At 35.1% G+C, this 25,595-nt stretch overlaps 1 protein-coding gene across 1 annotated transcript in view; it reads left to right on the forward strand.

The window, feature by feature from the left end:
* LOC106138490 (retinal homeobox protein Rx1-like) overlaps positions 1-25,595 on the forward strand; it is a 43,461-nt gene extending 17,866 nt beyond the window's left edge. The window contains exons 3-4 of the mRNA XM_013339649.1: positions 24,792-24,963; positions 25,426-25,595. Coding sequence (XP_013195103.1) covers positions 24,792-24,963; positions 25,426-25,595 — 342 coding nt within the window. The remainder of the gene's footprint in view (positions 1-24,791; positions 24,964-25,425) is intronic.

A 25,595-nucleotide genomic window follows, 5' to 3' on the forward strand; every position in this document is an offset into this window, starting at 1 on the left:
GCTTAACGTGGACTATCAGTCTTTTCAAGTTTGTTGGCTCTGTCTACCCCGCAAGGGATATTGACGTGATTATATGTATGTATGTAAACGTAGACAGTGCTAGAGCCGTACAAGCTGGAGCTGCGTGGCAAGGAGATGTAATGCCTCGCTGGATAGGTATGCGGAGTTTTGCCTAAAGAGCGCGTGAGGAACTCCCTTATCCACGGATTGAAACTGTATTTTATTCTGTCTTCTTTTATATATGTATGTATGAAGTGTAGTATATTGACTATGCCTACTTTACCCCGTAAGGGTTATCGAAAAAATATAAGTGTGTGCAATAATAAAACAGCTACATGCAGTACAGTTTATGGGACCCAAACAACCGGATCGACGCGCGCCAGTTAAGCACAACTTAACTGCGAGTTAGTCGACGCTAACTGAATTAATGGCGTTCGTGTGTCGAAGATATAGTGCTATGTGCACTGGAAGAGATCTTTAAACGAAGGAGACGGCTAGAAAAATAAAACGAAACTAACAATAAAGAGTGATGAACAGTTTCAAATCCTACGCCGTCATCAATGACTCTTTTCTGAGTTATTATATTAGTTTGGTTGCTAAACGTGCCGTGTGGTTCCCGGCAAAAAAGAATAGGACCACCCCGTATCTTTCCCATAGATGTCGTAAAAGGCGAGTAAGGGATAGTCTTATAAACCTGACACTATATTAATCTGAATTCTATCATTATGCCAAACAGCTGGGTAGACAGAGCTATCAGTCTTATCATCACTGTTGGCTCTGTCTACCCCGAAGGGATATAGACGTGATTATATGTAAGTATGTTAATATGATTGCTAACCAATGCTCCCACAGTAAATGATAAAACATAGCCAATAATAGTCGTGAACGTTCGATCCGCGACTAATGCCACTTAAGATTTCTGTACCATATCTAGAATTTTTACCTCAATGTGTGTCCTAGGTCGTATGGGATTAAGTTATAATAGTAATTAATTGCGAAGTAACTCGATATGCGCGTCGCCTCGCCGCTTCTAATCGAATATATGCTCACGTTAAATCATTATAGCTATGTTCGTTTAATCTGGCGTTAAAATCTCTCTCATTATCCTCCTAACATTAGTTTTTTTTTCGAGACATTCTTCAAAATAAGGTATTTTATTTGTGTGCCTTTAACCGTGACTCTGAATTGGGTAAGTCAAGTATTTTACTTGAAGCAACTCCAGTATTATCCTCCGGTATCTTTGCAGAGGCTTCTAATCCATATTTGGTCACGATTAATATATCCAGGTGCCTAAATGTGTTTGTTAACTCACGAGTTTTTCGATCATCTTAAGAGCTTTATTTAATAATCAAATAAGTACTGACATAATTCAGAAGAGAGTCATAAGTAAGAACTTATTCGGTCGCAGAGGGATGAGAACTTATATATTATACAATTTTTTAATCAGCACTTCAAACGTGCCGTGTGGTTCCCGGCACCAACATAAACAAGAATAGGGCCACTCCATCTCAATTCCCATGGATGTCGTAAAAGGCAACTAAGGGATGGGCTTGTAAACTTGTGCTTCTTTGTTAGGCGATGGGCTAGCAACCTGTCACAATTTGTATCTCAATTCTATCATTAAGCCAAATAGCTAAACGTGGCCATTCAGTCTTTTCAAGACTGTTGGCTCTGTCTACCCCGCAAGGTATATAGACGTGACCATGTGTGTGTGTGTGTATGTGTACATACATACATATGGTCACGTAAGCCTATCCCTTAGTCGCCTTTTACGACATCCATGGGAAAGAGATGGAGTGGTCCTATTCTTTTTTGGTATTGCTGCCGGGAACCACACGGCAAATTAATTAGATAAAAATGCTTACTATTATGAAGTAACTCCTTATTTCTTTCCAAAGATGTGGGATTCCACAGCTGCTCAAAGACGGTAGGGCGGCCATAATCCCGATAATATGAGAGATCTAGGGATTACCCGGTTCGTGTGATTATTACCGGGTAATTTTATTTTTATGGCTCGCAGTGTTTATTTGGGGTTGTAAATAGTTATATTTTTATGATCTGTTTGTAGGGGGAATATGTTTCAAGTATCGGTCAGTTATTTTTTAATTCTATATGTATAAAACATTTGGGTGTTTCTTTTCTTACTCATGAATTGACACCGGATTATTTGTTTATTTGCTATTGTCTAGAGGTTGACTGGTAGAGATCTCTTTAAGCATTAAGCTTATTGTAACTTTGAGGCTCAATGATATAGAAAAATAAACAAATAAATGAAATAATACATACATACATACATACGGTCATGTCTATATCCCTTGCGGGGTAGACAGAGCCAACAGTCCTGAAAAGATCGAATGGCCACGTTCAGCTATTTGGATTAATGATAGAATTGAGATTCAAATAGTGACAGGTTTCTAGCCCATCACCTAAAGAAGAATCCCAAGTTTGTAGGCCTATCCCTAAGTCGCCTTTTACGACATCCATGGGAAAGAGATGGAGTGGTCTTATTCTTTTTCATTATTGCCGGGAACCACACGGCATGAAATAATAATAAATAGGTTTTGAAGTATGAACGAAGCCGCGTCCTGTAGTTTAACAAATACAGAAAACTCACAATTACACTATTTCTAATACCACAAAAACAGCGCTAATTACACAAACCATTACCCTCTTTTGTTGGAAGGGTTGTAAATGGGGCAAATTGGTTTCCTTCAGTGGAACCAATCATGTAATTTGTGGATCCTATTATTGAAGCTGACTCTTGTCTGTCTGTCCATTTGGCGGTGGGAACTTTGCGAGAACAAATTGTTTTTAAGCTTGTTCAAGTGTAATTGCAAAACAAACGCATTTTCGTTTTATCTTAGAAATAAAAGATATTTTTTTTATGTGAACGTTACAACATACCAACAAATAAAAAATTACTAAAGAAAAGAGATGAATGGAGGACGCTCCACTTAACTCCACCGGCAAGAGTTAAGTAGCTCTTAAATTTAAGAAGAAGAAGAAGTTATTAATTTGATTTGGACGTTATTCCGCTAACGTAGAAAAAGGATACACCGAGTAAGTATAAAAGTATCAAAAAAGTATTAAAGTAAATACTTTTTTGATACTTTTATACTTTGTCCATAAAAAAACTCAAATTATTTCTCTATTTTCGTTATTATTTTGGGATTTTATTTATTTTGGGAATACATGACAAAAATATGTTTGCTTCTTTCAAGTTAAAGATATAATCTGTTGTTACTTTGTTGTCGAGCCAAAGAGCTGAACGTGGCCTATCAATCTTTCCAAGACTGCTGCCTCTGTCTACCCCGCAAGGGATATAGACGTGATTGTATGTATGTATAATCGGTAAGCTTTTGTTGATTATCCAATGAAATAGAAATTTAAGACCAAAGTTGGATGGATACCTACATAAAACTTTATTTTCAAAATATTAATTCTCATTGGTATAAGAGTAATGTCAAAAACAATTAAGGATCATTCCTTATCTTAATAACAGTCAGTAAAAAAAGCCTAGAGTAAACTTATTATTGAATTATGACCTATTGAATTCGCGTCAAAACCCTATAATCAATAGATTTCAATAAACGAACATAATCATAACCCGCTTTTGTTAAAGAATAATTTGATTAAAATTTGACGTCTCTTTCCTGTAAAATAATATAAAAAACAGGAAGCTAATAATAAAGTAATTCAATTATAAAAGTGCCATTTTAAGTTGACCTCTCATAGTGTGATTCAGTAGGGAGTTGTTAGACGGAGGGGGTTCAAGTTATAATGGTTGTTGTACAAAGAGTTAAGAAGAATAGAGACGGTAATGTTAGGTTCCGCACGTATCATGTCGGTGTGGATTACGGGAACGGTCGGCGGAACTTCAAACCTGATATTTCCGTTGCAATCGTCCGACTTGCAAATGTTTTGGTAAATGTTTGTTTATCCTACTTATATTATAAATGCAAAAGTTTGCGAGTATGTCAGTATGGATGTTTGTTACTCTTTCACGCAAAAACTATTGAACCGATTACGATGAAATTTGGTGTGTAGGTAGCTGAAGACCCAGAATATAGGCTACTTTTTATCCCGGAGTTTCCGACGAAGTCGCGGGCGGTCTCTAGTTCAAATATAAATATGCAAGGGATGGGATTATGCATGTTATTCCAAAGACAATGCTCTAACTTCTAAAGTCATGTGATTTAAAATTTTCTCATTTCTGTCTCAAGCGTCTGTCGTCTTAACTCCACAACCCAGAGGGTACAACGAAGTCTTTTTTATTTTTATTATATCACAATAAAACCTATTGGGTTGCGGTAGCTCTACATATAAATATTAATCAAGTAACGTAAAATAGACGAACACTTTGTAAAACAAACCGTTCCGTTATATCCTAAGCCTACGGATTGCAGCTCAACCGCTGAAGGTGAAACTGACAACTTAGGGAGATACTTACTACATACGTACTTATCACGTCTATATCCCATGCGGGGTAAACAGAGCCAACAGTCTTGAAAAGACTGATAGGCCACGTTTAGCTGTTTGGCTAAATAAAAGAATTGAGATTCAAATATTGACAGGTTGCTAGCCCATCGCCTAAAAGAAGAATCTCAAGATAGTTACTTACTAAATAAAATACAAATTAATCAATTTAAAAAAAATTACAGATACAACTTTAAGTACTACCTACTTGGAACACCCAGGATAAGAGAAGTTAAAAAATTTCTATTTCATCAAAGTTCTTAACACTACTACAAGATAAATTAGCACACAAACCGTAAATAAAACAAACAAGAAAACAACTAATTCCAACGAAATCTACATTAGCAACTTACCAAAGCTTACGTACCTAACAAAAAGTTGACAACAATAGTTTTAAACACACAGATTATCCATCCAATCGTCCATTTAATACAATTGTAAGTACATCCAATTCAATTGAACGCATCCAATTGCATTGAAATCGGCGACGACTGTCGGCGGATGAAGAGCGAACTTCAAAATCACCTTAACACAAGCAAATCTAAATCCTGCTTCTTGGAAAATATAGTATATTTTAATTGAACTCAAAAGAAGGGTATTATACTGTGAAATTTGAGAATGTTAGTGAGCCGTCTTTTTAAACTGAGTTTGTAGTTCACAATATCAAAGAACGCTAATAATATGGTATTTTGAATGAGACTTTAGTTTGAATGGGCGCTCGGCTTACAGTAAGGATCTGATAAATTTGGACAAAATTGTCATTGAATTACTTTTCTGTTTAACTACGCTCTTGACATGAATAATCGACTAAGGGATAGGCTTGTAAACTTCGGATTCTTCTTTTAGGCGATGGGCTAGCAACCTGTCACTATTTGAATCTCAATTAGGTATATAATTAGGGTCTATAAATCTGAACGTGGTCTCTAAAGATGGCCCTGTCTATCCCGCCAGGGATATTAACGTGCTTATATGTATTTATGTAAGTATGTTTAGCTCCTATAAGTTTTATCTCTCTCTTCTTCTTTTTTTCTTTCTTTCTCACCATAGACTTTACCTAATAAAAAGGCTTTTAAGCTTGGAGTCAGCTTAAGAGTCACCACTAGATTTCTTCGCCTTAAGAAGAATCCCAAGTTCATTATACTTTCCCTTAATTGTCTTGCACAATCTGCACGGCAGGAAAAACAGCTAGCACTCTCTCTATAGTGCCGTGTGGTTCCCGGCACCAGTACAAAAAAGATAAATAGGACCACTCCATCTCTTTCCCATGGATGTCGTAAAAGTCGACTAAGGGATACGCTTACAAACTTGGTATTCTTTTTTAGGCGATGGGCTAGCAACCCGTCACTAGTTGAATCTCAATTCTATCGTTAAGCCAAATAGCTGAACGTGGCCATTCAGTCTTTTCAAGACTGTTGGCTCTGTCTCCCGCGCAAGGGATATAGACGTGACCGTATGTATGTATGTATGTACTCTCTCTACACACTATGTTTTTCTCATTCGAAAATAATGCTTCTCATTTGTTTTCATCCAAGAATTCCTCAAAGAAACCAGCGAGCGCCGCCATTAAGCAAATCATTTCTAATTACGTAATTATTCAATTATGGCGTCTGGGGAATTAATTAACGTCGCTCTGAACAACCTTAGATACTTATAATGTTGGTATATACTGTGTTGAGATCGCTTTAAGATTAAGGCGAAGACGTTTGTTCAGTATTTTATTTTAGCAGCATTTTATGAGGAAAAAGAATAATATTTGCTAAACAGATTTTGCACAATTACGTCAGAATGGGACTACTCCAACTCTTTCCGTGGATGCCGTAAAAGGCGACAAATAGAACAAGCCGAGTCATTTAGTACAAGATTTAGTTACGATAGTAAAACAAAGTGAGTGCTGAATATCTCCCCGCGGATTGTTTAAGAATTGGAATTCTTCTTTTAGGCGACACTAGAACTCAATTCGTTTGTTTGTTTGATATTCTTCTTGCGTTGAATAGACCATTTATCGAGGAAGGCTTTAGGCTATATAACATCACTATGCAACTATAAGCAGCAAAGAAATAAAAGAATATATGAAAAAAAAACGGGGAAAATTATTCATCCTTGAGGATTTCAATGATGCCCAAAATAACTATTCCACGCGGACGAAGTCGTGAGCAAGGCTAGTAAGAAATAAAGTCGTGATATATGTGTCTTTTTGTACTGAATCAATTATGTAGTTTAATATGTAAGTAAGTGTTTAACATCTTTCCTTTCTTTATTTCACAACTGCGACGTTCATCAGGGCTTGATAAATTAATTACTTTAATTAAATCGCCGTGAATAAATTAAGGCGTTGATCGTTCGAACTGCTAAATGGAAGAAACAGTCTGGGTGTTAAGGCGAAGCCCTCTTATTAAAAAAGCTTACATCATAGACATTTTGTTATCACTCCGCGTAAATATAGTATAACAAGTAAAATAAGGATTGGTTTTAGCTAACTTTTGAATGACAGTTCAAATGTAGTGATTGAATGAAATAGTAGATATATAACCATGATGATGAAGAAAACATACATAGGTACCTATGTATGTTTAATAATAACACGCAAATAATAATACGCTATACATATATACGTTTAATAATACGCAAATTGTTAATTGTTTCTTGTAAGTTTTTACATACATATGGTCACGTCTATATCCCTTTCGGGGTAGACAGAGCCAACAGTCTTGAAAAGACTGAATGGCCACGTTCAGCTATTAGGCTGAATGATAGAATTGAGATTCAAATGGTGGCAGGTAGCCCATCGCCTTAAAAAGAATCCCAAGTTTGTAAGCCTATCCCTTAGTCGCCTTTTACGAAATCGATGGGAAAGAGATGGAGTGGTCCTATTCTTTTTTGTATTGGTGCCGGGAACCACACGGCACATGATGAAGAAAAAATGGAAATTAAAATCTTCTTCCTCATGGCTATAGACCTGGTTGAATCCTCACCACTCTGGAGAGGAGCCCGGGGTATGCCTTTGACCAGGGATCCTGGATTGGGTGAGTCAGGGTTATATACGAAGCGACTCCCATCTGACCATCGCAACCTTTACCAGGGAACCTAACCCGTATTGGATATGACTGACCGTAATTGACTGAATATGCGGGTTTCATCACTGTTTTCTTTCATTGTAAGAGCATTCATTTGGGTAATTAAACTAATCACATATTTTAGAAATTAGTTATTGATGTCCGAAGTGGGATTTGAACCTGTACTTTTTATGCGTTTCACAAATTTCTTACCGATTAGTAATATATAGTAACAGTTATATTAACTAAAAGAGAGTCGAATCGGTAAGAAATTGAAACCCATATGTTTAAACACTTAAAATATTTTGCTGTAAACTTGAAGTGTTGTGCATTAAATGCGTTTCAGTATTGAAGTGTAAAGCTGACAAATACTGAATTAAGCTCTTAGCGCGGCAAGCAGGCGGAGTTGGCGTTAGTGCGAAATTTAATTAAGGATTCCTAGTTTGTTGGCTGCATGTGTGGAGTCGGCTTCGCTGTTATTCTCCTTGAGGTTCATTATACTATTATTTGTGATACTAATAATAGTAGTACAAATACATGAATGTGTATAAAATGATACAACTATCATTTTATACATACGACAATATAACTAGATAATTTTATACAACTAGATGATAGGCAAGATAATTGTATAAAATGATATACCATTTTATACAACTATCTTTCGCCCACAGTTGCGCCTACGTCAATCTCATATTTCTATTTTTCCGTTTACCGCAGGTATTAAAAAAAGTCTTAGATATAAATTTGTGCCAAGTTTTGTTTATATCAATTCAGTGGTTTAACTTTAAAGGGGAAAATTTAAAAAAGCATTTTTTTATATTAAATATTCTAGAAGATAAAAAAAGAGCTTGTGAAATATAATCATTTGATTATATTTCACAAGCTCTTTTTTTACGCTTTTACGTCCGCGGCATATTTTAATTTCTCTTTATTCCCGTTGTCTTGGGAATCTTCTGGAAAAAGTAAGTAGGTATACCTATCTGTTTTTAAACTTTAATCACAATTCATAAAAATAAAACAGTTTTTACCCAAAGTCTCTGCCTACCTCAATGGGAGAAAAGCGTGATGACATGTATTTATTTCCCAATTATTGAGCAAAATCAATGATAAAGCTACTCGTAAGTGCAGTCACTCAGGATCGAGTGACAAAGAATCTTAGTGTTATACCTATATATATTTTTCAAAGTCCATCTCCACACTTTGTTATCCCGGCGTCGACACAATAAACAAATTAGCGGAACCTCGTTCCGATTCGCCTATATACATACAAACACACATACATACACACACATTGTATACAGTTTATATACACACATACACGACCGGGCTCGCTTAATAAGTTAATTGGGAATTGGGTGGCGTTTGTATAACTATAATGAGGCGAAGATTGGTTTTAACCAATTTTAAATTTATTGAAAACTGATTCTGTTAAAATTAAACAATGTTACCTGTGTGATTTAATAGTTATTTGAGTATTTTGTTTAAAATAGTTTTTGGATAGATTTAAATTAACGATGTTCCTCCCGGCTATAGTGCCGGTTACATCTACCGCCGACGTTCTAAGGTTAAAATTAAAGATAAACATACATGCATACATACATATCATCACGTATATATCTCTTTCGGGGTAGACAGAGTAGAAATCAAGCGAAAAATTTCCTGTATCACAAATACAGGAAATTTTTGCAAACATTTTTTCTTACCTCTTCTTGACAAGAAACGTTATGTATATAGGTAAACTAGCTTTCCGCCCGCGGCTTCGCCCACGTGTAATTCGGTTATATATAGCGTTTTTTAATGATCTCGACAGGGCTTTGTCTTCCACAGGCTGAAATCTTGTTACAACTGGAATTAAATATAGCCTGTGTTACTCAGGGATGATGTAGCTTTCTAATGGTGAATGTTTGAAATCGATTCAGTAGTTTCGGAGTTTATCGATTACATGTGTAAACAAACAAACATATAAAAAAATAGATTGTTCCTCTTTATAATATTAGTATACATACAAATCTATATAGAAAAAGTAAAGCGAGACAAAATCATAGCGCGATCTATCTCGATGCCAACGCCATCTATCGAGCATCGAGACAACTCAACAAGAAAATAAAATTCGGGTGTTTTATTTATGCATACCGATTACGCCGAGATTTATGGACCGATTTACGTGATTCTTTTTTTGTTCGGTAGAGTATACTTTCAAGTTGGTCCCGTTGTTACCTAGTCAGGATCTGATGATGGTATTCCAGGGAAATCAAGGGCAAACCTCAAATTTACAGGCAATTACGTTTTTGACAATTTCATAGATCTGTTTAAGTATTTGCGTCTGATAGTCATCATCCCATGTGAATGACCTGATGATGGAAGGTACAACTCCTCAACGGTTAGGAGTTGAAAGAAAATTCTTACGAAGTTATACGTACATGTGAGGCTATTAGGTTGACCTGATAATAAAAAGTAAATCTCATTAACGCTAAGAATTTAGGTGAAAATGGATGCGGACAAATTTCGTCTCTTCACTTGTTTCCTTTTAGCTGTTTGTATGGGTAGTGTTAACACAAAATAGGGATTTAAAGGCGTGATGTTATTAATGTTATGCATGTATGTACATAATTATGTATGTTATTATGTTTGTTAAAGAGACGACTGAAAGTTGTCATACAAAGTCTTTTTTTTAAGGATGGGAAATCATCAAATGACCTCTCCCGCTCTGGGTGGAACGGAAGGGAGTGTCAGACTTTTACTGACTAAAACCCACCTCGTTCCTTCAGTTGCCCTTTGCGTTCCGGGGCCACGGTATCTCGTTAGAACTTTCCCGCAGCCCCGGCTCAGTTTATCCCGTTTCCCCCCCTTGGGGGTTGACATTTCAAAAATCCCTTCTTAGTGCTCACTTATGTTACTAAAGGAACCTCTGTTCAAAATCTCAGACTCCTATACCGAGCGGTTTCGGCTGTGCGTTAATAAATCAGTCACCCAATCGCACCCCCTAAATCACGATTGGAGGGTAGTTTGAAAAAACTTATAATGTCAAACATATTTACTTGTCTATGTACGTGTTCATGCCAAGTTTCAAGTTTATAAACCCAAGGAATAAGATTTTTCATAGAAACGTTTTTACCCCTTTTCCCCCCCTTGGGGGTTGAATTTCCAAAAATCCTTTCTTAGTGCTCCCCTACATATCCCAAGGAACCTACATTCCAAATTTTAGCTGTCTACGACCAGTAGTTTCGACTGTGCGTTGTCTGTCAGTCAGTCACTCAGTAACGGAAGAGTTTTATATGTATAGATACATAATAATCAACAGAAAGTATTTGAAAATAAATTCTGCAAAAATATATCTATCTACATAAGGGGAAGATGCTAGCATTTGAGCAAATTCAAATTTCAAATTCAAAAACTTTATTGTAAAACATAGGTAAGTAGTACAGATCTGTTACATGTGTTTATAGTATCACTATGTTTTATCCTGGAGAGGATGTACAATAGTTAATTAAGCGTGAGCATAACTCTATGATTTGAACGAAGATAGCAGTATCTCTTTATATTTAACCGATCACGAGAAAAATTAATACCTACACGTTCTTTTTATAAAATTGTTCAAAAATCAAGAATGTCTGTTACCCGCAAATCTTGAATTACCCGCAACCCGCAACAGTATTACCCAATCCCAGGAGTTCGAAATTTGAACTGGTGAATGCGCGTGACGGCCCAGCAGTGGCCTGTAATTAGGCCCACGCACGTGCTCGCCACGTGACCTAGGGTGCAATGAGAAGGATACTGTTTGTCGTTTGTTTCTTGTCAAATGGCGGCAAATATTTGCGCGGTCACAGATTTTGAACGCAGAATGTTTTTTATTCGAATTTTAAAAGAATTTTTTTCAGAATGATTCCTTTAATTTTAATTAAATTTAGTGGATGATAATTAAGTCTGCTCTTATTGACGTAATTTTTCACATATAAGTACACTTATCGAAAAATAATCCCAAATTCCCGGACAGATAGGTAGAGGCTTTTTTTATAGGTCGTTAATTGACATAACCTTTCCCGGAACGTTACATATCAAATCGCGATGTTCTAGGTTGTTCAAGTAAGGTTCCTTTAGGCCTCAAAAGTAAGTAAAATCAAGCGACACATTATTATTTTTTAATTACGAAAACATTTGCATTTGCAAACATTCTGTCGCTAGGGGTGTCAACTACTGAACGAGTGATCGTGAATCCATTCATTCATTGTTCTCTCGAGGGCTGTCACCTAATTGTATATTTTCAATGCGGTGGGAACCGATGACAATAGGCTTATGCATTAGTTAAATGGAGTCGTGTTTTTGTCGTGTATTCGTATTAGTGTTACATTTCAATTTGGCAGGGTTATTCGTTTGATATTTTGGTATTTATTGCATATTAAATTTTAATTTCATATGCGTGTACTTATTTATTAAACAAGAAACTTGCAACATTTTATAATTATTCATTGAAACTATTTTAATTAGTTGTAACCTTAATTATGAATTGCAAAAAAATATCGGTCTGGTCTGTAAAATATAGGTTTATCTCTGTGAGCGATGTATATATTTTATGGTCTGTCTTTTTCACGCCTACTATGTACCATTTACGTCATAGATATCAAGCTAAGTTTTATAATTTAAAGCATTTTTTAATTGGGTAACGCAATAGCAGACAAAAAACAATTATAATTTATGAAAAAAAATATGTTTGCAAACTGTTTCATACTAAAATTGGAAGATAAATAAGTAGGTACTTACCTATTTCCACAATAGGGACTTTTACTATGAAATACAAACTAAAGTCTGACAACACTCTTTTTACTTCCAGCTTTGCTAAAACTCCAAAACCTAATTCAATACAAACTGTCAATAAAAAACGGACTTTCACACAAAAAAGGTTCAATCAACCAAATTGAAAAACCCGATCCGCCAGTAATTAATTTCCTACAAAGTTGATTCAATTTTTTCACAACAATGTCGCTAACGACTCAATTCGTTTCGTAAGTAATTTATTTCCAATTGATTCGTTGGACTATAAAAAACCGCGGAGCCGCGTGGTTTTAATGTTCTTGTTGCAATTCAATTATGTTTTGTTAAGTTATATATTATATATTTTGAATATAAAATTATAGAATTTTATTAATACTTTTCACCTCATTGGGAACCTACAGACTCGGAATTTTGCCTTTTAAATTTGGATTATTTTCAAATTTAACGACCATAACAAAGAATTATGTAATGATTGTTGAATAAGTCATTGTCACAGAGCATTATGGGAAAAAGAAAAATGATCATATTTTTTGTTCCTCGAAATATCCCAGCCATGATTATCGGTCTGTGAGAATGTATTCCTCTCTATACTACCTTAGAAGCCTTAACATGGGAACATAAACTCACTCCCACAATGATGGAATCAGAATCAGAATGATGTCTGATTTTTGACATCGTTTTAGTCATTAATCTATACTAATATTATAAAGCTGAAGAGTTTGTTTGTTTGAGCGCGCTAATCTCAGGAACTACTGGATCGAATTGAAAAATTCTCTTTGTGTTGAATAGACCATTTATCGAGGAAGGCTTTAGCTATATAACATTATGCTGCAACTATTAAGAGCGAAGAAAAAATGAAAAATGTGAAAAAAAACCAAGGAAAATTATTCACCCCTGAGGGTGGGCCCAAAATAACTATTCCACGCGGACGAAGTCACGGGTACAACTAATGGTGAATACGGGCAAAGCTAATAAACTTGACATTCTACTTTTAGGCGATGGGCTAGCAACCTGCCACTATTTAAATCTCAATACCATTTATAAGCTATACAGCTGAACGTGGCCTTTCAGTCTTTGCGAGATTGTTGGCTCTTGTCTACCACGTAAGGTTTAAGACGTGATTATATGATTTTTGATGATTGTTCTAAGTAGATTTCATATCAGCGCTCGCGATTAATTAGGTAATTATGTCTAGAGAGAAAGAAAAAAATGTCTTTGTAGCCTAAAATAAATACATACATACATATAGTCACGTCTATATCCCTGCGGGGTAGATACCTAGAGCCAACAGTCTTGAAAAGTCTGATAGGCCACATTCAGCTGTTTAGCTTAATGATAGAACTGAGATTCGAATAGTGACGGAACCCAAGTTTATAAGCCTATCGCTTAGTCGCCGTCTACTACATCCATGGAAATGATATAAAATGGTCCTATTCTTTGTATATTGGTGCCGGGAACCACACGGCAAAAAAAATTATACTTTTTTTTTGATTTTATAAATAACCCTAAAATAAGAGTCTAATGATACTTTTCTTTAAACGATATACTTCTATAAGTTTTTAGTGAACAGGACTTCTAAATTCGAAAAGAACCAACGGCAAATAAAGCCAACCCTAGCAAATAAGGCCGCGCGCACACAAGTTAATAGTCCTCATATTCGCTCGCAATTACTGCCCTGATCCTCGGGGCAAATAAATAAGTAGTTATTAAGACTTTCTAAACAGAGGGTGATGCAACAGCGGAGCTATCGAATTTCATATTGGTTTTATGGGAATCTGTTTTTGAGAGACGTAGTTGTCACTAGATTATTAGCTATAAGGAGTCATCTTATTACGCCATTTTGAACTGTACTTACATGCAGTGGAAAGTTTTGACAATTTTTTTACGGTCGCCTACCTATTAATTACATAAATTTGTAAACGTTATCATTACTTTTTTTCAACCACGATCCAATATTGGTAAGGTTCCCTTACAAACGCATCGGATGAAAAGCCTGACTTCTAAAGCAGAATAATGATCATAAATGCACCTCAATCGCCTGTCCAAAGATATGAGAATATAACGCCATGACGAAAAAGAGTCATAATTTCAAATCATTCAAACAATTTAACTATCTCAATTTCATTCACCCGAGCAATGAACAAAGCTAAACGCCCGCAAACGCATCAAAAGACCGAAAAACATCAATCACTCAAATGTACTTAATCCGCAACTAAATTAACTCCCGACGTACCCTTAACAAAATTTGAAATCACGCGAATGTCATCCCTAACTATATAGGCGGTGGTCCCAATTTCAAATAACCCAATAATAACGATGATCAAGGGTTTGCCCTGTTTTTGTTTCATAAACTTTAATAAGTTATAATAGAGTTGGAATTCGAATAAAAGTGGATAGTTATCTCCGGTGGTAATTGCGCATTTTTTACGTAATTTATTTATTTAAAAGCATTTACGAGACAAAGTGTGAGCCGCTCTGACATATAATAGGTAATATATTACGTTTTCCTCATGGACCAACTGTTTGTGCGATTTAAAACAGAAAAAAATTATCCTGATACACTTTTCAAACCTAGTAAGTAGGTAGATATATGATTTGCGGACTGACCTTGTTAAGGTGTACCTACTTTCGCAGACGTAGTATACTATTTTTTAGTTTAGACATACTTAAATTGTAAATATAAAACTACGATAGATAGATAATGCATTTATTTCAATTGCTATATACACCAAATGTAATGTATAAAAAAAAACAAAATCTTAAGTCAATACAAAAAAAAATATCATTAGTGCGCTACAGCAAAGCATAAAGCGATATTTGAGTTCGTCAATGGTAAAAGAAACTACTTCAAATGTTATCATTGCCTTTTTAAAATCAATATCTTGTTAAATCCTACGCTTTTGTTAGCCATTAAGTACTATTTATTAATACGCTAACATAATTTCTATCGATGGAGGTTACCCTATAAATTTAAAATACCTAGGTAAAGTATAATTTGGCGTAGAAATACTTATGTATTTCCATTAAATTATAAAAATAAATTTTTATACCTAACCATACAAAAAAACAATGAAACCCGTCTCTTGCATAATATCATTAGCCTTCTCTTTGAAGTTGTTGACGTTTGCGCCCAACAATTTCAAGTTAATAGACCTATATTACAGGCCACTTCAAATTCAGGCTTCGTCACAGAATCACAATACCGCCCATCACCTACACACCATCATTACAGCTTCCCCTTAAGAACTTCCCTAACCTAACAAACATTATTAATTTTACTTCAAACAACCGCAAAGAATAATCAACTCTATCTCAACACTATAAAATCGAATTTCACTCAACAATTGGCTGTGACATACTCTATTTTGATTCCCGCAAAGTGAGTTATTGGCTAACTTTTGGTCCATGCGCTGCATCTAAGATGGCGAAGTGTTTCTATCCCTTGTTCACACGTTGCGTCAACGTAAGTCTATCCTTGTTATTTTCTTGCGTAATGGAAAGAAGGCGAAGTACTTTTGTTCGTGTTTATGTAGTGTGTTAGAGCGAGAGAGTTGTCAAAAGTCAATTTCGTTTGTTGTGTAAATAAAGAGGTATTGAGCGATCAATGGCTCTTGATACCTAAAGATTTTGAAGGGAGAAGCTACATTTACATTTAATTGTATATTTACACAAATGCTCAAGAAGGGAGTGTACTGTAATTTGTTCAGGAATGTAGTTGAGACAATTATTTGTATCCAAAATATAAAGTTTAATTATTATTACATTTAGATATTTTGTCTATTTTTCTAAAGAAATTACAAATTTTTTTCATGCTTAGTAATGGTTAGAACTAAAATTAAATGGTATAAGTAGAAGATACTTAATTAACAGTAAAAAAAAATGTAATTTCAAAACAATTATACTTAAACAAAAGGCGTCTTAACTATTTATTTATTTAGGTACCTACACAAAATTATATACTGGAGCATTTAATACTGTAATTGTAGTAAGTACAAAGGTGGGTGCTACTTATTTCAACAGACATTAGACTATTATTTATGATAAGATATGTGGAGAAAGCAAAAGAGGTCTGTATGTATACTCCTATAGAAAATACGTGATGGTGATGATATTAAAATGTACCTATACGTACTCCTTTACCTTATACAAAGTTGTGGAAAAGAAACTATTTCTTACAATACGTAAATTCATCCACACCATAGTACTCCTCAATTTATGAAGTGAGTTAAACCCGTCACGCGTCCGAGAATGCCCACATCGCAAACTGTCCAACGACACATGTCATTTTTACCCCAATATTTTCCCCTTTTTACCCCAAACTTTTCATTCTTTTGTTTTTGCTTGGTTATGCGACTGGTTTTTGATGCGTTTATTGCCAAAATTTTGTTTTGATCAGTGATTTTTATTTGTTTCTAGTGTTTCAATTTATTTTTTTAAAGGTCATGTAAGTACTCGTTATGAATATCTATATTGGAAATTGCATTAAATATATTGATATTTAATGCAATTTCCAATATTTTCATATATTTCAAGTATTATAACTTTTACTTAACTACTTTATTATCTAGGTGTTCTTCTAGATTTTGTCCCAGTTGCGTCTTTTGTGGGTTCTCGAGAAAGTAGCTTTTGTTACTCCTGAATGTCTTGTATTTCTGCATTTAATTTTATCAATATTAGTGTAGAGTTTTCGACTGTTATCATTATGAAAATAAACATTTCATATCATCTCCATAATATTTATGTGAAAAATTATGCACACCTAAGGTTCCGACTTCTATTGCACCGAGCAGACTGACTCTTTGCCACCAAAACAGTGCTGAATCGGTCTTAAAAGTTGCCAGATTGTCAAAAATAAACCGTTTCTCTCTACGCTTGTTCTGAGTTATAAACCCTATAGTACTGATGGTTGGAAAGTCTGCAAGAATTTTAGTTAACTCTACTAACGTGTCGTGGGTCGACGGAGGCCGCGATTCCATTTTCAAAAATCAAAATTTTCACTGTCAAAGCGCTTGTCCTTTTTCGATTCCACTTTTGTTTCTTTTTCCATGCCAAGTCGTTATTGATTGTGACAGCTGACTGCTCGGTTTGAATTCGGAAAAAACGTTTCGATATCTGTCAGAATTTAAAAATAGAATGCTAGTTTTATTTATTTTCTGTGTGAAACTAAATGTCGAGTTGGGGTTTGATTCAGTTATGTTTTGTGTACCTATGGATGTAGAAATTATACATACAAGTGTATTTTTCTATATGTAAAAAATCTCTTTGTTAATTTCTTTGACTGAATAAAGTAGAGCAGAAAGTATTTAAATACTTAAACCTAAATAATGTGGGTTTTGTCTATTAAACTGCCAGAATAAGGATACTTTTAACATTGCAATCGATTAATAGTTTGTCATAGACATATAAACCAATATGGACTTATCCGGTAAGCTTACACTTTTAAGTATATTAAAATTCTTTATTAGGTACTTATCTCATATTTTTACTGAAATGTCTATACAAATTTGTACGTTTGTGTTAAAGGTTAATTATGTTTTAAGTTCAGGAAATATCACTGAAAACAAATTCAAAAATAAAAACAAAGCTCTATTTACACAAACCCAATTGAAATATCTTCCTAAACAAACTTAAGACGTATATCCCGCATTCAATTCGTTCAGAAATCTCCGAAACATATCTCGTTAGGGCGCGGAAGTGTCAGTAGCTACCCCTCCCCTCTGCCGTTCCGCTGACTCAAAATAAAGAAAAAATAGAAATGAACTTTTCTTTTGAAGCAATAAGGAAACAGTGAATATGCATGTTAAAAAAATTATATTTGTCTTATAAATTCAGAACACTAATCTGCATAGATTCAAAGTCAAAAAGGTTTTAAATATTGATGAAACGTATTTTATTAAATATTTTGTAGATAATGAAGTTTTATTCACTTCGCGCTGTATCAATTAAAGTGGATCTCAATTTGTTACAATTAAGCCATACATTTGAACGTCGCCGTTCAGTCTTCTCAAGGCTGTTGACTGTTGGCTCTATAAACCCCATAAGGAATGAAAACGTTATCGTATGTATGTATTATGATGATTCTAGTAAAGAATCTAAGATATTCAAGCCAAAAGCGACTCAATGATTGTGGAGGTATTAACCAGTAAATATTCTTTATTTCCTTTTTGCCTTGATCTTTACGAATCAAATGTTTTTTTTTAATCTCCTTGCCAAAATATATTGGTATGTTTTTGTTTTTTTTTTGTTCTCCTTAAAGGATACCCCTTTCATCTAGGTAGATATCTTTTTTACAATATAATTAGTGAATACACGACTTGTAGACCGATATCAAAGCCACCAAATTATTGCATAATTCATGCCACTTATTAAGTATCTTCTTTTTCTAAAATTTAAGAGATAATTCTTGGAGCGTCGTTCATTCATTTGTTTTCTCCGTTCACTTTTTTTATTTGCAAGCATGTTTGATATTCTTTTTTCAAAATATTTCATTCTTCGTGCCTCTTCTCCTTTCTCCAGCACAATTGTTAACACAAATTCGTCATGTCTCATTAAATGTCTATCATTTTCTCTCTCTCCTGTCTTTCTATTCCTTCCATACTTTGCGACGCGGCATGCCGCCCCGCCAGTGCTCCGCGTTTCCGATTTAATAAACTGAACTGTCCCTGGAGATTCGAGGTTAAAGGGACTGTATCTTTTGTTGATAAAATTGTAGACAGTCGTGCGTTTCTTAAGCTATTTGGAATTAGCTCCTTTGCTTTTTCTTATATATAAAATTACCGTGTTCGCTCCCGTACTCCTCCGAAACGTCTTGACCGATTCTCATGAAATTTTGTGAGCATATTGTATATGTCTGAAAATCGGCCAACATCTATTTTTCTTAACATTTTTTAACATGTTTTTTTTTACTAGAAATGATTTAAAATTATTCGTACTAAAAACTAGCTTTCGCTTGCGTGTAAAGTACTCTATGCTTGTAACATGGGATTGGCTTATAAACTTCGAACTCTTCTTTTGGGCGATAGGCTAGCAACCTTTCAGTATTTAAATCTCAATTCTTGCATTAAGCTAAACAAGCTGAATGTGGCCTTATAGACTTTTCAAAACTGTTGGCTCTGTCTCTGTCCGTGTGATTCCCGGCACTATTACAAAAAAGAATAGGACCACTCCATCTCTTTCCCATGGATGTCGTAAAAGGCGACTAAGGGATAGGCTTATAAACTTAGGATTCCTCTTTTAGGCGATGGGCTAGCAACCTGTCACTATTTGAATCTCGGTTCTATCATTAAGCCAAATAGCTGAACGTGGCCATTCAGTCTTTTCAAGACTGTTGGCTCTGTCTACCCCGCAAGGGATATAGACGTGATCATATGTATGTATGTATGTATGTTGGCTCTGTCTACCCCGCAAGGGATATAGACGTGATTATATGTATGTATGTGAAGTACTTTTATAACTTTTATTAACATCTTAACACCGCAAAGAAACATACAGTTTGAACAAAGGCAATAAACAGCAAAATTGAACCTTACTCCAAGGCACAAACTCAATTTACTTTAAACCGCTGTAAATATGACAAGTCGCTTTATTTCATATTCTAAAATAACCCTTATGTTTGAGACTGTAAGGATCATGTGAGTGTGGTGTTATGTGTACTCTCAAACATAATTTTGGTGATGAATTGCCGCGCGGTGGCCGCAGGTTAACACGCGCGGTTCGAAATTCAAAAATATTAAACTTGAATAACTGCTTAGAGATGTTAATACCACACTATTTATTACTTAATAAAACCATAATCATCGAAAGCGTATGAATAAAGTTGTGATCACACAGAAAACAAATTAACAATAACTTAACCTAACCTAACTCTACTTTTTAAGTTAAGGATCGCAATTTACGTGACGTATTGTTTGACTTGTAATTGTACTTATTACAATTGAGTTATTAACATCAGCATTTTAGTGTTATTATGGAATTGTTTTAGGAGAAAAATGTACTCACCAAATACAATACTTACCCACTGTGAGCTCTAGTTACACTAAGAACCATTGTTTAAGTTCTTGTTTCGGGAATAAAACCCTCAGCTTCTGGCGTTAGTTTCGGAATTGTATTGCAATTGCAATCCTTTCCTCTTCTAAGAGAAGCCTAGCTTATGACCATGATCCAGGATGGTCAAAGTTAGATCTTTACACGGACCGACTCGCGTTTGACTTTCGCCTAACTGACCTGAGAAACCTGTCCCATATTGAAATACCGAGAATAAAATATCATCTCTATATAATTCCCGACAAACAGGCTTGTATGTCGCGAGTCTAATTAGCGAACAATTCTAAGCACGAACAGCTTAACTGCCTTAATTTCACCCCAATGACACGCCAATAGTACCAGCTCTACGGGACTTTATCATTAAACTATGTTGCTGTATTAGAATAACCCTGCCGATGCTGCACTGAAATATAAATTGTAATATAGATATGAAATTAAGCGTCCGTGGTCGAATCGATCAGACGGCGGACTAAAATGCGTAATGTGCAACGAGGTGCAGGTTCAAATCCTACCGCGTCCATGCCTTGAACTTACCAAAGACTTTTTGAGTAATGTCATTAGTTTGAGTGCTAACTGATGATGATATAGTAAGGGAAAATATCGTGAGGAAACCCTCAAACGTACTAATAATGTATGGTAATGATACAAATGCTGTGTTAAAAAATGCTTAATCTTGTTACATTCATACAATCGATAATTTTATCAGAACCCTGTTAGTGCATTCAACGATAATTGGCCCTTCAGCCAACTAAAAACCCAAAATAATACAATAAAAAAATTTGTCCAAGACCGAATCGCGGCTGCTCGGTCACGATAACATCAGCTAATAAAAAATTAAATTAGACCGTTGTGTGGTCACGTGACTACTCACCTGTTTTACGAAATATTGTAACATATATAACCCACTTCGAAAAAAGTGTGTAAGTTGCCACACTTTGTGTAATTTTTGCGCTATTAAAAATACCTAAAATATATATGGTTACTTACATGTCTTGACTGAAAATACCTACGTAATGAACTGATTTAAATTTTTAAAAGTAAAAAAAGAGGCCTGCGTTTGTAAGTTTAAAAAATCTGTTGTTTTTTTTTTTATTTTTGTCCAATATTAATGAAATTATATCCATTCAAATTGCTAAAAGATAAACACATGTGGCCCTATATGTCCAACTAATGGCTAAACGACTGAACGTAATCGAGTTATAACAATCAAAAGTTACAAACAGACAAACAGCGGGACTCACTCGAGACAATCGAATCATATTCAAATCAAACATTCAATTTCAGCACTCGATTCCTAGCGCCCAAATCTGACATCTGTCACTTTTCCCGCCATTGTTGTGACATTTTTCTTTTTTTATTGCGGACTGCGACAGTTGGCGGGGGCGTACTCTTGTCATTCTATTTTGTTACATTCGTTTTTATTCAATTAGCGACGAAAAAGATGAAGCATTATGTATAACAATATACTTAGTCAAGTTGTAATTTGATGTTTAAATTGAAAACAAATGTGACATTAATAAAAAGTACAACAATAAAAAGTTACAAAAAAGAATTTCTTCAACAAACATTGTAACCCGACAATGCATAATTCAGGAAAAACAAGTACTAAATAAACAATTTTATTTAATTCTTGATGTTCGTGGCGTAGGGTAAAGGTGCCAGTTCTCGACTATTGCGCTTGTTAACGTCAAAGTTTACTCGCGTGTCCAAACTTATTATATCACAAACAAACGCAAGAAATTAGCCATTTACTGCTGTCGACTTTAATTTTTATTTTTGTGAATTAATAAAACATTTTTCTCTGTACTTATCTGCGTTGGTTAATGCGACTGTTTGTTACACGATTTCCAGTTTTGATTAGGTTAGTTTTCTTTGTTTTAATGGGTTTAATTTTTGTTATAAATAACAGTGATTAAGGTTAAATGACCTTTCACAGTTACCTATATTTATTTAATTAATAAATTTTGAATATAATAAAAGAACGAGAAATACACAAATAGTGGTACATAAAATGCACAATTCTGAGGTGCGGTTCTGGGTTCAATACCCGCCAGGTTAAGATTATTGAATTTTAACATATTTATCATAAAATAAAGCATCGTTAGTTAGTAGAGTTAGTTTCTTATAACACGAACAAAAACTTACTTTAGGGCTAGCTCCAGCTCATCTCATTTTTTTCATGTTATTTGAATTCTATACATGTAAGTACCTATAGGTAAAAGTTACATGTGTTTTCGGCTTTTGAAAATTGACCCACTCTTACTTCTTTCTTCTTCTTGCTAAAAGCATTGGAGAAGACTAAATAAATGATCACTCTGACATTGCGCAACTACTATGATTCAAAATGGTTATGGTTTTTCCGTTATCAAGAGTGCAAAAGAGTTAGGTACTTCTTAAAACTGACTAGCTTTGCACTTCTGAATCGAGGTTATAGTTGGATCCCAAATCATTGCATGGGTAAAATAATGGTACCTACAAACTTACATCAGTAGGATAATAACAAGGAAAATCCCTTCTATAACAATAGCTGAGTTCATACTACGTATAATGCCTCAATATGACAATAAGAACCTTAAACTACACAGAACTATAACCAATTAAACAATCACACAAACCCAATAAAATTATGACGGCGTGAACAGTCGATGGCACAGACAGACACCATACTTCACGCTCACTATGAGCGTCACACGTATTAAAGTTTTTGGACACGCGATGGTGAACTGTAATCGCCCGATTAATTTGTCGTTCATGTTGTTATGATTACAATTCGTTGTGATGTCAACTTATCGAGAAAAGATTTAGCAAACACGCCGTCAACTCGTCTGGAAATTATTCATACATAAGTTATTACAGATTTTTTTTTCATCTTTGCCTTTTAGGATTTGAGGTTTTAAAACAAAACTTCATCTTCTTCTCAGACAGTATTTTTTAAATGTAATACGCTGCAGTATGGACTGCCCTGATACTTGTATTTTTACAAAATACTTTCTAAAACTTTATATTTGACTGACAGAATTATAAAGTTAGGTAATTGCAAGAATAAATGCTCTTGTACCGAAAAGAGAGTAAAAATTACACATTTCAGAAATAATTCTCGAAAGCTATCATAAAAGCAAACAATTCATTCTAATGCCAACTAGCGAAAGTTATCGCCCAAAAAAAAAACATATCTACACCAACTCTATGCGCACCAGAAAATCGTTGTTTGTTTATTTTTTACGTTCTCCACATTACCATTGTTAAACATATTTAATACATTTGACAGGTAAGCTATCAAATGTTGCATGTTCGTAACCTGCTGTCTCCTGAACTGAAATCGAAACGATCACGCAATCGCCGAGTATTTTTATTCCTGTGACCCCCCCCTGAATATATCATTTCACACTACAATTTGACACTACATTCATATCACATATCTATTCAAGTGACAATCGAAAGTAAACTTTACGGCTTGGCAATAAAAGCTATTCCTAGTTTTATTTCAGCGTAGCAGGGTGGATGGCACTGTGATGGTACACCATTTATATGATTGAGTTCGTGTTCTTTAACGTATTCAAACTTAGTTTTGTTATGTCTGGCCCCAAACGGCTTAGGAGTAACGTGTTCTATTTCTGATTTATAGTTTAAGTTAAACCTTTTTAGGGGTTTTATTGTATCGTAAACTTTCATACGTTAATAGACGGTGGCACATTAATTAGCCAAGTTTGCGACAGGGTCCTTTATTTTATTATTAGGTTATGTTCCTACGTGACTTGAGAACTTGGTCATTTGTACTGTAATTAGAACTTTAAACACTTGTTGTGCCGTGTGGTTCTCGCCACGAATAGGAAAAGAATAGGACGGCTCCATCTCTTTTCTACGGATGTCGTAAAAGGCGACTAAGGATGAGGCTCATAAACTTGGGAGTCTTCTTGTAGGGGATGGGCTAGTAACTGGTCACTATTTGAATCTCGATTCTATCATTAAGCCAAACAGCTGAACGTGGTTAGTCAGTCATTTCAAGACTATTGGCTCCGTCTGCGGAGTAGACGGATTATAAGTATGTATATACGTGGATTTTATTGTTATTTATATGCAAATATACTTAACTACGACACATATGCATTTGGCATCCTGAATCCACATTTCTGTTACTATTTTCTTTAATTTTAACATACTATCGCAGATTTATCACAAAGGGAAAAAGTTCTAATCTTTACATATAACATTTTTTTTTTAGTTTTTTAATTTTTTATGTAGGGCAAGGTTTAATTATAAATTAAGTAAATACGACAATTTCTTTTACAACAATATTAACGTTTGTGAATGTAAATATCATAAAATCATAACAGAGAAAAAAATAACTAGTGTCATAAAAAAGCTGAAATTAATCTTTTATCAATTACGCATAAGTATCTAATAAATCCCTTGAATCAAAATAACATTACCTTCCTTTTATTTAAGGTCTGGTTCCAAAACCGTCGGGCGAAATGGCGTCGCCAGGAGAAGATGGAGGCGGCCCGGCTGGGGCTGTCGGAGTACGGCTGCGGAGCTGGTGGTGGAATACCCAGGCTTAGTGGTCTGGGTCTCCCCGTAGACCCGTGGTTGGCTCCACCGCTGCTGACTGCTTTACCTGGTAAGATTATAATTTTTGGATTATCGATAAGCGTAGATCAATTTGAGTCTTTAGAAATTTTGTATGGTAACTCTTTCAGAAGATAGTAAAAGGATTTGAAAATTAAATTACGTCTTTATACCTTACGGGGTAAACAGAGTCTCGCAAAGGCTGAAAGCCCAAGTTTAGATGTAAGGCTTAATGATGTAATTGACAAACAAATAATGACAGGTTGCCGACCCACCGCCTTAAAGAAGAGTTCAAGATCATTAGCATCGCTTAGTCGCATTATACGACATCCATTGGAAATAGCGATTGGTCCTATTCTAAAGTGCAAGGAATCACACTACAAAGAATGAAAAAAATAATAAATTTAACTTGAAAAATAAAGAGCACTACCTACCTACCAATTCACATTGATTGGATCGAAAACTTAAACTTCTGACAATGTTTTGTAAATAAATTCTCCAATTTTCCTTGCAGGCTTCCTCAGCCATCCGCCGTCAGGGTACCCCAGCTACCTGACCCCGCCGGCCCCCGCGCCCACCGCCCCGCCCGCCCCGCCCGACCCGCGCTCCTCCTCCATCGCGGCCCTCAGAATGAAGGCTAAAGAACACGTCGAAAGTCTCAGCAAAGGACTCCAGATGGTGTAA

Source organism: Amyelois transitella, chromosome 26 (genome assembly GCF_032362555.1).
Source record: "Amyelois transitella isolate CPQ chromosome 26, ilAmyTran1.1, whole genome shotgun sequence".
NCBI classification, from domain to species: Eukaryota; Metazoa; Arthropoda; class Insecta; order Lepidoptera; family Pyralidae; genus Amyelois; species Amyelois transitella.